The 15734-nt window shown below is 43.5% G+C and overlaps 1 protein-coding gene across 6 annotated transcripts in view; it reads left to right on the top strand.

Moving 5' to 3' along the window:
* Positions 1 to 14118, top strand: part of STRBP (spermatid perinuclear RNA binding protein) — a 56796-nt gene extending 42678 nt beyond the window's left edge. For 3 of the 6 annotated variants that reach the window (XM_086625019.1, XM_086625015.1, XM_086625013.1), the window contains exons 11-18: positions 117 to 242; positions 1083 to 1282; positions 2992 to 3150; positions 4999 to 5133; positions 6034 to 6174; positions 6582 to 6705; positions 8749 to 8793; positions 11357 to 11767. In XM_086625019.1, coding sequence (XP_086481145.1) covers positions 117 to 242; positions 1083 to 1282; positions 2992 to 3150; positions 4999 to 5133; positions 6034 to 6174; positions 6582 to 6705; positions 8749 to 8793; positions 11357 to 11433 — 1007 coding nt within the window. In that variant the 3' untranslated portion in view covers positions 11434 to 11767. Of the gene's footprint in view, positions 1 to 116; positions 243 to 1082; positions 1283 to 2991; positions 3151 to 4998; positions 5134 to 6033; positions 6175 to 6581; positions 6706 to 8748; positions 8794 to 11356; positions 11768 to 13964 lie in introns of those variants that run through there. The other 3 variants (XM_086625018.1, XM_086625017.1, XM_086625014.1) reach the window with 2 other exon arrangements.
* Positions 14119 to 15734: the final 1616 nt, after the last annotated feature.

Raw genomic sequence — 15734 nt, 5'->3', positions numbered from 1 at the left:
TTACATGGAACAATAAGAAAGCTTTGACTGATGGTTGAGTTCTTTTCATTTTAAACATGCAAGGAACAGTGTGGGACTAATCAGACTCCTGCTATGGAATTTTGTTTTTCTAATAGCATATCCATATTACAAGGAAATTTATACCCTAGGTACAGGCTCATCTGCTCTTAAGAGACCGTTTGAAGACAGTGTCGGGGATGATAAAGACCCAAATAAAAAGATGAAGCGTAATCTGAGGAAAAGTAAGTGCAGCACTTTTCTGTTCTGTTTTCAAAGATCCATTGTAGAGTGGGAGCTGGTTTAAAAGCTTCTCTGTGTTGGTGTGGAATAGCATGTGAAAAGTCTTTGGAACGAAAAACATTGTCTCTATCACCCCACATTCAGAATGTCAAACACATCTCTTGCTGTGCATCTGAGTTTCCCCCAGCATGTTTTACTAACTGAATGATTTGCCTTTTTAAATGGGATTACCCATCAAATTACAGTAAAATTTATGTTGCCCAAGCAGCTGAGATATTTTATTGATAATGTCCCTGTACTGTGGGTTTTTTTTGAAGTATTGCAGTGACTTTGCTGTGTGAAGATTTGCCTTTTTGCACTCTTCCCCTTCTTGAGCTAGTTGTTGGTCTCTCAAGACCTCCTGCAAGGAAAATAAAATCCTTAACTACAAAACATCGACCTTGCGTACGTGCACAGACCAGGAGTCTCAGCACTGCCGGGATCCAGCCCCTTCTGGGGGCTGTTTTCATTGTGCTGCTTTGGTGCCAGTTCTGGATCTGGTTCCTATAGAACTTGTTAGTCCTTTTATAGCAGCCAGCAATAATATAGCTAACTGCAAAAGAATCGTGTTAACAATATTAAAAAAAATGAGTAATTAGAGTTGTTACCCAAAAGTAGAATGGCTTATTAAAGACTTCACAGCCTTACGGCTGTCCTCAACCTCTGAGTGGCTGAGGGGTGGTTTGCTCCTTTATACAGACTGAATGCACTGAAATGCAAACGGTTTCATTTTGCTGTTCATCTCCCCTCTTTTTTTTTTCTCTCCCCTCCACCCCACCCCGCTTTCTACTATCTCGTACTAGTACTAGATAGTAAAGCAATAGATCTCATGAATGCTCTGATGAGGCTGAACCAAATCAGGCCAGGGCTTCAGTATAAGCTGCTGTCACAGTCTGGTCCGGTCCATGCCCCAGTCTTCACAATGTCTGTAGATGTTGACGGTACGACATACGAAGCATCAGGACCTTCTAAGAAAACAGCCAAGCTCCATGTGGCAGTGAAGGTAAGGCAGCCTGAAGTAATGTGCTAAACCCAGATCTTGGAACAAAGAGTATGAAATATGGTTAAAAGTAGTAACATGCAACCCCAAAATTAAAAAAAAATAATTGGATGAAGCTGAGCTACCACCTATGTACTGTAACACAGCTGGCCACGGTTCAAAGAGCATCACAGATTTTATACTAGTAGAGGAGAGGGACAGTGTGGAGGCAGAACTTTCCAGGGCTCTGCAGGTCGGATTGGATTCAATGTGGTGCTTAAGTTCTGTTTGTCCTGTCCTCCTTCCTCCTGTTCGTTTGAAAATGGCATGTTGGTGACTCCCTCTTTTTCCCCTCCCTTCTCTGTGTCCATTCCTGGGTTGTGAGCTCCTGGAAACATGGAGTTGTTTCCTGTCTTCAGTGTCCAAAGAGGACCTTTGCACACCGGGTTAAACAGTGTACAGAAACAATTGGTCCCCAGTCAGTTTTTTGTAAGAGACTGGTGCCATTCAGGTACCGGTTACCCTGGCAGGTCACTCTGGAGGTTGGTCTCCACGTCAGAGCTTAGGTCTGCAAAGCTGTGATAGACTGAACGCCCCACATGAACGTCCTTGTGTTGCACGAGGACAGTTCAGACTGGTAAAGCAGACCAAGCCTGCTGGGTTTCTGGGAAGAAATGAAAGTTTCCTACAGACAATTCCTGTGAAAGAGAACCTCTCCATAGAACTGCACTTGATAGGAACAAGCCCATCTGTCATTCCGTGCTTCATTTTTTGAACAAGAGTTTCCTTTTTAGAAGCTTCATCTGACAACTTTCTGCTTTCCTTTGATTTCAGTTTTGAAAATCCCATTGTCCTCTGTGCTTTCAAGTTCAAAGTGTCCAGAAGTATCTGTGGGAATGTGTTGTTCCTCCAGGAAAAGTAGCTCTCTGCATGTGTGTGCTTACAGACCTTCTGCCTCGTTCTTTTATTTTGCCTCCCTCCCTGCAGTCATTTTAAAAAAAGCAACAAAATACCAAAACTTGCCCTGAAAAGCTGTGACTTCTCTGCCCTTGAACCTCTCTGCGTCAGCCAGATCTGTGCTGGTGCCTACTCAGCTGTTTTCTCTGAATTTATATATATACAAATCCTGGGCTACACTTCAAAACATCCCTGATTCCAGCCAAGAGGAAATGGGTGTTGTGGCAGAGACTAGCTTTTCTTTTTGTTTTTTTCCCTAGCAAATCCGGGCCCTGCTTTCTGAGACTTACAAGAGGGAATAATGTGACCATTTCAGTTTCTAGATCTGACCTTTTTGAAGTCAGAAGCCCTGAAAATGCAGCCAAATGTACCTCAGTTGTACGGGAGTCCTGATCTGCCCATATACCTGGAGAGAGGGGGAAAGGGTGTGCAAAACCATCTCCTGATGGTGCTGTTCAGCGGTGTCATGCAGCGGATGCACTTCTGAATTTTAATCTCTTATTTTACAAGGAATTTTCAAGATGGTGAATGATGCTCAAGAGTAACTGCTGTCTTTCAGACTAAAATTTCTGTTTGTGTTGATGCCACTTTTGGAAACCTGGAACTATTTTCCCCTTTGCTATTGTGTTTTTCTCCATTTCAGCACAGGAGAAAACACATTTCTAAGCAACCTGCCTTTGCTAAGTGTGTGCTGGACGTTCTGTTGTGTTGTCATCAGCTTTGTGTTTCTGTGCTGCTGCCTATTTTACAGATAATTTCATGTGGGTTGGTTGTAGGTTTTACAAGCAATGGGGTATCCAACTGGTTTTGATGCAGATGTGGAGTGCGTGAGCTCTGATGAAAAATCAGATACTGAAGGTAAAAATGAAACAACGTCTTCAATCTCAAGCAATAATACTGGAAATTCCACAGCTGACACCTCCGCTACCCTAGAGGTGAGTATTGCATTAAAAAGTAGAAGTGGTGGAGAGGTGTGGGCTTTGGGTTTTTGTTTTCTGGTGTGTGGTTTTTTTTTTATTTTCCTCCCAGAAGAGGATGGCATTTTAGTTCAAGTGGTGGATGAGGAATGAAGAGCGAGTTTCCAGTCTCAGATTTGCCACAGACTTCTTGTCACTGTGGACAAGTAACTGAGCTTTGTGCCTCCTTTCCTCAAGGTTAAGGTGGGGCAGCGATGTTGTCCTCCTGAGGCCATAAACTCTTTGGGACAGGTATTGCCAACTTTGGCACTTGCAGCTGAAGTCAGGTGCTGTAAGGACCATGCTGTGCTTGTTTTCTCACTGAACTTGTGGGAAATAGTCTTCCTCAAAGGACAGAATTTCAGTAACTTTAGGAACTTTGGCTGAATGTCCTCAGGAATCAAGCTGTGATGGGTCTGTAGTACTGATTAGATATTTTCTTAAAAGTATTTCCAGAATTTTTTTTTTTCCACCATTGAGAAACCAGGAGACTTTAAAATTATGCTTAGGTGTCGCTCCTGAGATCCTCGACCACTGTTTGTAATTATTACCAGGGATTTTGGAGAAGAATCCTGTGTAAAGACTGAGTAACAGCTCTAATTTGTGTATTGGTTTGCCTGCCTGATAGCTCTGTGGCAAGTTCTCTGGGGGCTGTACCGATAACTCACTGTAGATCCCTGCTTTATTTTTTGTCAAAACGCTTTTTTCCAGGACTGCGGGGGGTCGGTGCTGTCGATAAAAGTCGTTGTTCTGTTCTTCAAATGTTTGTCAACGAGTTAAAACTTGGGTTTCTTCAGTCGGAAGCCACTTAATTTCCAGAGAGTGCAGAATCACATGTATTTAGTCCACTGAGACATTTCGAGGGAAAGGAAATGGGGGTATTTCATACTCAACAAACTGACCTGTTAATTTTCCTTTAAAATACACGTTTATTATATTTTATCACAGAAGTGGGCAATATTTTGAGATGACCAATGTATTTCCCAAGCTGCAGGACTTTGAGTTTCTGTGTTTACACTTGAGACACTTGCTTTCAAAGGGCAGGTCCTGATACTACGACTCCTGGTCTTTATCCCAAATAAGACGTTGCTTTTGAAAACTTTGTTTTGATCCCTTAATCATCTTTTTCTTCATTAGCGAGCAGTCATTGGTGTCTGTAGCTGAGCGCGCTCTGACGCAGGCGGATCTGCTGGTGTGCCGAGATCTCCGCTTTGCCTTCCCTGCGTCCCGCACAGTTACAGATATTTCTGCTGAAACACATGACCCGGGATATGAGACTTCTTCCGTCAGAGCTCAGTAGTGCCAGGACGTAATTAGATCGAGCAGCAGAGATGTGTGCAGGGTTGGGAGGCTAATCTCTCCTGTCAGTGATAAAGCCCTCGATTTCAAGGAACGCGACACCACGGCCTCAGCTTCAGCTTTGGATACCTTCAGGGCTGAAATTCCAAGTGCAGCTGGTGTAACGTTCGGTGTTGTGTAGACACCAGGCCAGTAGCTCTCACCAACAGAAATAAAGAGGTGTGACTTGTTTTACAGACTGTTTGCCCACTGCTGTTCTCCAGAGCAGAGGCATTCCATGGGCTGTTCTCGTGCGGCATGTTGCGCCGAAGCCCAGGCAGTGCCCCCTTTGTACAGGTCGCTCCCGGGAAGGCTGCCGAGAGGCGTGGTGTTGGGAAGAGCAGGGTGTTGCAGGGGCTTGGCTCAGGGATAACGCCGGCGTTCCCTAAGCAGCCGTCCACGTGGCACCGTAAGCCACAAAGCTGCAGATGTTTGTCTGCCTTTTGAAGAGAGAAGGGCTCTAAAGCAACGCCGTAAATGTCTCCCTAGGTAAGAACTCAGGGTCCCATACTCACAGCAAGTGGCAAAAACCCAGTGATGGAGCTCAATGAAAAACGAAGAGGTCTCAAGTACGAGCTCATCTCGGAGACAGGTGGCAGCCACGACAAGCGCTTTGTGATGGAGGTGAGTGAAGCGGAGTCAGAGCTGGCAGGTGGTTTCAGTAACAGTGCTTCGTCTTTGGAGTTGCTTGCTGCTGCAGTTCAGACTTTTTGTATTGCTTTTTGCAATGGTGGGGATGTTTTCAGGTTTTCCTCTCTCTTACTGCTGCTGTGATGATTGGACTGGGGAGAGGAATGTCTTTTATGCTTTAGGAAAATACAGTGAGAATTAAAAATGGATTCTGACAGCCCCAAACTACATCATGTCTTGACGTGAGGAGGAGGAGGGAAGTCGAAGAGCCACAATTGACAAAAATACCTGATTTGCAAATTTTGAAAACATACTCGGTAACGCCATGTCAGTGACTCGATTTGAATCTGCTCTTGCCAACTTGCCAGGGGTATTTGGAGTGACTGTAGCAGAGGGTAAACTCATTTAATGATTTCTCTTCTTCATCTGCTTGTGCTGCCTCTGAAGTCACTGGGCTCTAAAATGGTGTGAGGTACCCTTCCAGTTAAACAGAGTACATATAGTGTGGGCAAAGATGTTCGTATATAAGGTGTCGATAAAGATGAGGGGAGCCTCAAGTGATTCCTAAACCCCTTGTTTCCCAGCAGTATCATTTATGTGTTGAGAAGCTCAAGCATCTTGGTTAAATTCATATCAAATAGATATACTGGTCCTCTTCGAATTGCACTTGTTTCCAGATTCTTAATATCTGGGATATAATGGTTCACAGGATCACTTAGGTATCCCTTATCAACTTCATAATCTAGAAGCAATAGAAATTTGTCACATAAAACACTGAGGATTTACTTTTTTACACTACTGAAGTTCTTTGCAGATGGCACATGACGATGAGCGGGTGCAGCACGGCATTCCTAAGGATAAATACTAGGCATAACCTCATGTCTTAATTTTCAGGTAGAAGTAGATGGGCAGAAGTTCAGAGGTGCAGGCCCAAATAAGAAAGTAGCAAAAGCAAGTGCTGCATTAGCAGCACTTGAAAAACTGTTTTCTGGGCCTAATGCAGCAAACAACAAGAAAAAGAAGATCCTTCCTCAGGTAAGAATTGTTATTTGCTTCTCAGACCACTCTGTTATCGCAGTTCTGGGTTGTTTTACGATACAGGAACTTCTGCAGGAAGCAAGTGATCTCAGTCTCTTGTTTTATGCACACCTGTAAGGTTTCTGGTTTTATTCTTCTATAGTCAGTATTGTAGAATAACAGTGTAATCTGATAGTTGGGCCCATATTGGGGGAATACAGCAGAAAAGGAGGCACAAAGAGAGGTGCTGGTCCGTCAGGTCCGTGAGGACAGCACTTCTCCAGGCTGTGCTCCGCCTGCAACACGACTGGCGCATCAAGCATGTTTAAAGGGATTTTTAAAAGGTGGTGATTTAATGCAGATGGCCTTGTATTTCCAGCAACACTTTCACTTTCTGAATTGCTCTTTTTTGTTACTCTGGGCAGACTAAAGGGGTTGTCAATACAGCTGTTTCTGCAGCAGTGCAGGCTGTTCGAGGCAGAGGACGAGGTGCTTTAACACGAGGGGCGTTTGTCGGGGCAGCTGCTGCTACTGGATACATAACACCGGGTAAGGCACGACTCTCATAGCACAGCTTAGTTTCTGTCTGCTGGGGTGTGTCAGTCTGTGCTAAAGGCTTCTTCAGCTTTGATCGTCTGAGCCGAAGCAGAAGGGAGAGTTCATGGGCCTTAAATAAATCAAAGAGCTGAAAAACTGGCGGTACCTGTCCTTACGAGCGTACAGCTTGAAGCTCAGTGTGCACAGAGCAGACAGTTATGGGCATAATGGCTTTCCTGGCTTTATTATATGTCATCTTCATAGTTCACTGCCATGGCACAATTCCCAAAACTCTCTTCCTAGCTAAGAACCTCCTGGATCACGTGCCCTTGAGCGTTAGGAGTGGTTTTCCCAGGAAGCCCTTGTGGAGATGAGGTTGGCAGCTCAGGAGTCGCTGTGCAGCACCGTTAGTAGCTTCTGTGGTGGCCAAAAAAAAAAAAACCACAGAAGAATTTCCATTCAGGCTCTGGCTGATGTTCTTTCCTCATCCCTGCTGCACCGTTCTGATTAGAAGAAACATCTTTTTGAAATCCAGGGGCCTTCTGGCTCACGTTTCTCCTTGGTGCTTGCCACGCAGAGCAGGTGAGTCACTAGTCAGGGTGGCTCATTGCTGATTCCTTAGGGCACGTTTGCAGCCATCGGAAGCAAAACTGTTCCAGCCTGGAGAACTGAAGTGCTCAGCTCCTACTGGCTGATACAAAATACTGTCAGGTTGTTGTTTCTGGTATGACAGGCATAGAGAGCGCAAGGTGTCAAAATGTAAACACAAGATTTTAACAAAAACGTTCACTTTCTCATTCCCCTAACTTTGCATTGTTCTTTGCAACTCTCCACAGCATGTCAGGGGCTTGCAGGTGACGTGAAGGGAATCTGGACATTGTTTTTACTGAGAGTAAGAATCAGAAATTTGTAAGCATGAGATGCTGGAGATTCCTCAGTCAAAGCAAATCCAACAGCTTCCAAAAATTAAAACTTCTATTCCTCGTGCTCAGGTTTTCAGATTGCAGCGTGAGCTGTAATTACACCCTTCAGCAGCTCCCACACGCTAACAGCATAACCCTGTTGGTTGGTAGACTCGCTTCCTGGCACAGCTGACAGTGTGTCGTCTTCATTGTTCCTGTGTGTTGATGTAATTATAAATATTAAAACCTGGTAATTCATTTTTAATGGCTGTTAACATTGTTTTTGGAACTGTCTTTCTGCCTGAGGAGTCATTTATGAGACACTTTAACCTGCCAGGGGCGTGCTTCTTGCCAGCATGGAATTACTCCAGAAATGGGTTTAATTTCCCAGTTGCTGTAGTTGTTAAGCTTTTATTGGCCTTGGCCTTCACAGATTATTTCTCTCCATCCCATTCTTCTCAGAAATCTATTTGTGATGGACACAAGTGATCCCACCAGGAAAAAAAAAAGAACATAAAGCCTTCAGGAACCACTGAGATGTAGTAACCAGGACTGGTATTACCACTGTTGCTTTTTATCTCACTCCAGAGTCATGCTTCAGCTCTCTGGAAAGAAAGAAACTGCTCCGTGTGCCTCTAAGTGTTCAGAGGTGCATTGTGAAACTTCATGTCTGTAGAAATGGCTGAGAAAGCAGAATTTGCAGGAGCTTCACTGATGGTGATGTGTTATCTGCCACAGGCACACGGCATTCCCCTCCTCATAATGGAAGCTAAGGAGAATGACTGTTCTCTGCCTTGGACTGTATTTTAGGAAGAACATAGTGAATATGGGATGTCCGACTGGATCAGGCCAGCTCCGTGCTCTGACAGTACAGGCTCGAGGGCTTCAGCTGAAAGAAAGTGATAAGGAAATGAAATACGGACTTTGACTCCTTGTTGCTGAGGCTTCAGAAAGTCATTGGGTTGCTCGTGCTTCAAGCCACCATGTAGAGGATTTTAGTGTTTTCAGCAACATTTATGTGTATTGGTGTGAATTTGGTTTTTTTCTGTGCTTCATGTACCAGAAAGGGTCCCTCCCTGCGTGTTGGTGTGCAAACGCTGTCTGTCTTCAGGTGCTGTAGGAAATGAAACCCTTCCCTTTGTCTCTGTTGCAGGCTATGGAGCACCGTACGGATACAGTACAGCCGCGCCGGCTTACGGTATGTATAGCCCAATACTTAACAAGTTAGAAATTATGTAGAAACTGTTGTGGCAGCCCAAATGTGGCAGTCCAAGGAGAAATTCAAAGAGATTAAAGCTCTTAAACCATGACAACAACACTTTTATGCCATAACCTTGTGGTTCTTTTTTGGTTGGAGTAGCTTTTTTGCCTATGCTTTGCCTGATCTGTGGAAGGACCGCTTGTTCTAATTGCCTGTTCCCTTTCATACTGAAACCCAACGGAAGTAGTTTTCTTACTCTTTACAGCCAATCTGTGCTCCATTCAAAGACTACCGAAGGGCCTATTTCAGCATCTCTGACCAACAGTTAATAAATGGCATTGCAGTCACGTTGGCAAAATGTTTGTCCCCAAGTGTAACTGGCTCGTGGACAAAGCTCCCTTAATGCTGCCAACCCTGTGAAACCTCCATACAGTAAAAGTCTCTGTGCACATACGGCCACCCCGACCCCGCAGACTCAACCACTGCTGCCTGGGACAAGCAGCACGGTGTGTGCGTAGCCGATTCTGTTAGCAGACAGACTGCAAGGAAGCTTAGGACGTGGTCACTTGCCACATGGCTCTTTACTAAGAAACATAGTGGTATTAGGCTGGCAAAGCACTGGTTCCATGAAGATTGTAAAATAAACTAATAATTGGAGAGCTATGATGGAAGGGTTTTTCTTAACGCAGCTTCTCCCTACCCACCGGCTTCTGTTCCGCTGGACTAACAATGCATACCTCTAACCGGCCCTTTTGGTTACTTTGAATGAGGTTTATGTGGCAATGGGAGCAAAGCGCTTTGGAGTCAGTGATATGTCCTGGTGCTCACAGGGGAGCCCACCAGCACCAGTCCCAGCGGCCTCTCCCACCGCAGGCTGAAAGCTGCTGCTCAGGCGATAAGTGCCGGACGTTTCACGGGCTGCAGTTTGGCACGTGGGCAACTCAGCCTGGGATTTTCTATTACTTTTCTAGCTTTTGTAGCATTTGTAATACTCGTTCCTCTCAAACGTGTGTAGCTTGGGAAGTACCAACTCCCCTGACAGCATTATGAAAGTTAAAATTTATCTTTTGAAACACTGATTTCATGACTTTGCTTTAGAGGTACGAGCTGTTAACAGCGGCAGAACGCTGCTGCTGTACTGGAAACGTTCCCTTTGCTTGGCTGGGACCCACTGGTCCTGCAGCGGAAAGGGGAGGGAGAACGTGCCCGCGGGCCGCTCTCAGCCTGCAGAATTCTCCCTTGGAACTCCTGCCCCATCCGCTGCCCGGGTGTTGTGACGGGCGGCAGCTGGCAGCAGCGCCGTCCCGTTGAGCGTACTCAGTCCCAGCCTTTGCGCTGCGTTACACGAGCAGCAGCTCCGTGTTTTCTCAAGGGAAAGCAAAAGGAAGTTTGGTTTGGGTAGGGCTTGCTTCATCCCACGGATCTGTAAAAAATCCCTTTGGTTGTCTCCGAGCAGTGGCCACTGACTGTAACCACGGTGAGCGGCGCCTGCGTGTCGGTATCTCACAGGCAGGGACACGCGGTGACGCCAGGGAACCCTTTCCCTGCTGACGGACAGGATGGTTGTTACCAACTTTCCGTGCAGCTTTTCTTGCGCTTCTCATCCATCCCCTCCGTTTGGTGGTTTTTCTCACGATGCCTCCTTCAGGTGCTGGATTTTAATCACTTAGCCATGAATTTGTGACCTATCACTGACTTCAAAGCATTGTGCAATCGAGTGCCCCCATTTTTCACATAAAGAGTTTCTGTTTTTAATGTCTTATGATTGTGATGCCAAGTACTGGGATAATGCTTTTTGGCTGTAAGGTAAACATGTCTCTCTGCCTTTGTAAGCTGTTGCATGTTGGGAAACTTCACTTTGATCATCTGGTGCTCTGGAATACCTGCTGTTGCTGCTTTGTGATTTCTAAATGGATACATAGGTTCAATACTAGAATTTAAATAGGCAAGATTAAAAACAACCAACCAACCAAACATTTAATTGTGCAGAAGTTTGCGAGGCCACAAGAACTCTGTAATAATCATGGAATCGGGCAGATATTAATCTTTCCAGATTTGCCACTTCAATACAGGAGAGGAAATGCAGAATAAAGAAGCAGGTGCAGAATTTACTGTAGGTGCCTGATTTTTGGCTGACCTACCTGGATGCTTATCAGAACTGCTGAAGAGTTTCCCTGTGAGCTCTCTCATGCACAGCAGTGCCTGCCTAGAACATCTGCAGTTGTCACTGGCCTGTGAAATTAACTCAGAACACACAAGGACGTAGTAGAGATTAATTATCATAAACATTATGAAGCAGAGCTTCAAGTCCAAATACTTCTGAGACTATTGCTTACCCTAATTTTACCAACCAGGACAAAAATAAAAGCAAACTTTAAGCTGACCATGTTTGAAATAGTGCAAAGTGTTGAAGTTTTACTGTTGATGGGACTCTGCACCCTAAAATCACATTGATTGACTGATCTGGAAAAGGTTAATGAGAACACGACTGTAAGCTCTTATCTGACTTTCTTGGAACACCGAACTTATTTGGAGTCCTCTCCCTTTCTTCTCTCTGTAGGTTTACCCAAGAGAATGGTTCTGTTACCAGTTATGAAATTCCCAACTTATCCTGTTCCCCACTACTCATTCTTTTAGCAAATGGCAGAAGCTAATTCCTATTGATTGAACACCACAGTACAGTACAGAATGTTAGAAGAAAAAAAAGCCTTTTTATCCTGTTTTCTTTGAACACATACTTGAGCAAAGTCATTTGTAAAGAAACATCTTTTTCCTACTTTTTGATTTTAACAAAATGCAAATTTAGTTCTCTAAAACTTGAAAAAAATGTTCTGTGAATTGTTACCTCATTTTCAAATAACTTATACCAGCCTTCTGTTATAGGGAAGAACTAGAAGCTTAAATCTTACGTTTTAAATGAAGTATCCGATTATGTAAAATTAAATTTGTGAAGGATGTATAGAGTATAAAACACTGATCACAAATAAACTGTTTTGTTGTAACACAAGAGTACTGCCTGTTTCCTAATGCAGTCACACAGATCCAGCTAATGACCTGTACTTGTCGTAGGGTTATTAAACGCAGGGCGTAGTTCTTTAAAAAATAAAAATTAAAAATTAAAAAAAAAAACAAAACACCAAACCCACACAATAGAAACTTTACAGTTAACATTTAACTTTGTAAATATTATGGTGTGTAATAAACTTAGTACAATATGGGTTAAAATATTGTTTTAGCTTATTTTTTTATAGTTAAGCATCAGTACCCGAATTTCCTTATAATCTTTAAGATCAGCACACTGTAACTGTGATTTTAGACACAGTCGTAGTTATCCAAAAGGCTTTTCACTTGTACACAAAATACTGAAAACCAAGCGAAACAAAGGGAATTAATCTTAGACTGTCTCTCTGTAGTAGGTTCCATTCTGTGAATTAAGTGTTAAACAAAAGCTCCCACAGAAGGACTCGTTACGCAGTCACAGGGATACACAGTTGAGTCCGTATTGCCCAGAGAAAGGACGACAGTAACAACGTCACAGTCAGATTCTGTACAACTCAAAAGCTGCTTGTTTTCCTTTCTTTTCTGTTTTTACCAAAAAAAAAAAAAACAAACCAAAACAAAAAACTAATTGCACTTGTTCTTGTGGCCTTCTTCACTTTTAAGATTGTCTGCCCACCCTTGATTTTCCATCCACTGTTTCTCCAGAAAGCATTTCAGTTGTCGATCTCGTATCAAACCAAAGGCTTCTCCTTTTCCCCCGGACATTTCCAAGAATCTAAAGCAGCAACAAGGTCCCCATGAAAACTCGCTATTTAATTGTCCCCGTTCTTGTTGAGTGCTGCTGTGAACAGTGACACACTTCAGCCATAGGCCAGTACTTCTCTCAGAGGGTGCTTGAACCCCAGGCTCCTCTTTCCGCTCAGGAGTGGGTGCTCCTGTCCGGAATTCCAGGACAGGCCCCAGCTCCGCGCTGTAGACTTCTGCGTAAAGCTGCTGTGGGCTCTCCGGAGGGGTTCCAGGAGCCTTTATTAAGGCATCAGCAGCGTTGTTGGCTGCACCGCTCTGCTCAGGCCTCCCCGGTGCTTTCCAGGGTGTTCGCTGTAGTTCCTGCTCTGTGCCCGGACGGATGCTGCTGCGGCAGCGGGAGCTTTACGTCTGAAGAGGGTGTAAGCCCAGCGCCTAAAGCCACGTAAAGCTCCTCCTCCCCCCCGTTACAGGGACAGAAATATCAGAAAAGCATCATAAGGGGCGGCTTATGTCACAAGCTGCTTTTCTTGGAATTATGGCAGCTGTTTTCTTAAGCGAAGTATTTGTGCTTAGGAACGTGTTTGTATCTGAAACGGTTTCCCTCTGCCATAGCTCCTGCTTTTGTTTGGTGCTGGTGGTACTTTAATAAACCCACGGATGTGGGGAGGAGGGGTGGTGAGCCTGTCGTCATCCGTGCACTAGTGTGGAAACAAAGAGCAGGGTCTTGGGGACGCACTCAAACTGAGCGGGGCTCGTAAATCACTGATGTTTTGCTGGCCTATGGATGAAAGGAAGCCATCACGGAGCAGAAAAAGCATGGCTGATGAAAGCCCATTTTTGTTAATCAAATATTCATTAAAGGAATCTTTCCTCTGCACACCTTTCCGCTCCCCCCCCCCCGCCTTTTGGAGTTCCCCTGATTGGCAACTGTTTGTAGTTTGTTTTTTTTTTTTAATCCCCAGCTTTGTAAAATTTCAATCAAAATGTTCTCTGAACCAATTCTATACAATGAACATTCCCAAGCCAAGTGACTTGTTCGTATTTCAGAAACAAGGAGGGCGCTATGCTCTTTTCCAACATGATGGCAGTCATTTCAGATGATTTATAGAAGTCATTTTTTATTTTTTTTGTCATTTGTTGGGAGTTACTAACCACATTGTAAACTTGCCCCCTTGCTGCATATTTTACATTTCTCTGCTTTACTGAAAATATGAATGAGCTGTCAGTTCTTTGTTTAGAAAGTGGTAACCTTGGAAGTGTTAGATGTTTCAATACCGTCCAAGAATTAAAAGTGCCCATTTTACAATGAAAATTCCACTTGCAGCTGAAAGAGCAGAGAAATTTAAATGGAGCTTTACCTTCAGCCGGTCTCGCTGAAATTAACACGGAGTTTTTGCTTCTCTGCTCTTTTCCCACTGTAGGTGGTTTTTTCATTGACAGTCCCTATTGCCAGCCTCTCAGCATCGCACCTTTTGTTATTCACTTGGGCCCTCAAGATTTCTTCTCTGACTTCTAGAACCATCAGGTTGTGTGGCTCCAAATGGCATTTTGTACATGTCTTAAAAGCAAGAACAAACGTGGCTCGTTTTGAGGTTTCTCAACTTCAGACATGGAATCTGAGCTTTTTACCTTTTTTTTTTTCTTTTTAAAGTGTTTTTCTCACTTCTTGAACTTTGTTCCACTTAATGAAAAGCAATACTTATCCAAGCCACAGTCCCTTCTTTGGGTGCACAGCAATAGATGTGTATATACTTCTGGTTATTTCTTGACGCTGGAAGGGAAAGGCGGGTGTGTTGGGGGGGAGCCAAACACCACAGCAAGGAGCAGGACCCAGCGCAGTGCCTGCTTTAAGCAGGGACTCCCGTGCTCACTGTTGCTATTTAAGTACTTCAGAATTTTCATACTATGACTGTATTTGCATGTTTCCTATAAAAATTGCTACAAAGACTTGCAATGGTCGCTCTTGAAGCAGTAGTGCTTTGTGCCATTGTGCATGTCAGCAGACATGAAATGTAGCAAAAAGGCAGAAGAAAAAACAGAATATGTATTTTTCCCAAATCTAACTAAGTTATATATTCCCTCTCTCTCTCTCTTCCCCACATCGTTAATATGAGGCACAAAAAGGGTAGGCCTGAACTTGACTTTCAAATGGATTGCTTTTGTGTCTCTTAAAATCACCACCAAGTGATAGGAAATAGAAAACAGTGTTTGGGAAACAACCAGTTCAAAAAACATTGCTGCTCTAAGTTACTGAGTTTTCTTCCTCTTAAATATTTGTATGTTGATATCTTGAGATTGTGAATCAGCAATAACTGAAAGGTGAATGTTTTTTTTTAAATGGTATTGGAACATCTGTATGTTGCAGCTTAAGACTTTTAAGCAGTTTTCAGCAGGTTAATGCCACTTTATTCTCATTCTCTCCGGACCTTCATAGCCATATGCACTTGTATAAAAATAAGCAGAAATGTAGTGACTGTAAGCTGAGATCGTGATATAAAAGGTAAGAGATTTTATTTTCAGCTTAAAGAATATTTTTATTGCTTTTTTTCTAAAAATCTCATATACTTGTGACAATCTTGTATACGGCACATTTTTATTATGTCTTGTTTAACTGAACATTTGAACAGGTAATACACAGGCCTGAATGCCAACTTTGTATTTTTCAAGGCCACTTCAAATACTCCAGTTTCAGTTAAAAAAGAAAATATTGCTTAACGCTTTTAAGAAATTGTTTGGTTTTATCAACAGACTGTTCTCCTTCAAATATTTTTCTCTGGTGTAGCATAAAGCTGTGTTGACACTGCTGTGTCAGGCACTGCATTCCTTGCATACCTGTGGAAAACATTTGGGCAGTTCCCAAAGCCACGGCCTGCACTGAGGGGAACAGAAATGAGAAGTGGAATGTGTGATATTATCTAACTAATAAAGAGAGAAATCATTTCCCTAAACTATTAGAGCTAAACTCCAAATGAGGAATGAAAGACTTGATGATATTACAGTTAAAATCTGCAGAGATCCAATTACATTAGGCCAAATTAATTCCCGAAGCAGCCAGGTTTGCTTTCCTCTTGGGGATGCAGTGGGAGGAGAGGAGGGCAGGCAGGCAGTGATTTCACTCCGCATGAATAATTTGCTTAGCTGTGGTTTTCTAAAGCTAGAAATGAGGATACAGCCATCCATAAATAATTCTT

This window comes from Tauraco erythrolophus, chromosome 22 (genome assembly GCF_009769465.1).
Source record: "Tauraco erythrolophus isolate bTauEry1 chromosome 22, bTauEry1.pri, whole genome shotgun sequence".
NCBI lineage: Eukaryota > Metazoa > Chordata > Aves > Musophagiformes > Musophagidae > Tauraco > Tauraco erythrolophus.
The sequence above is the reverse complement of the archived record's forward strand: the minus strand, read 5'-3'. Positions and strand labels throughout refer to the sequence as shown.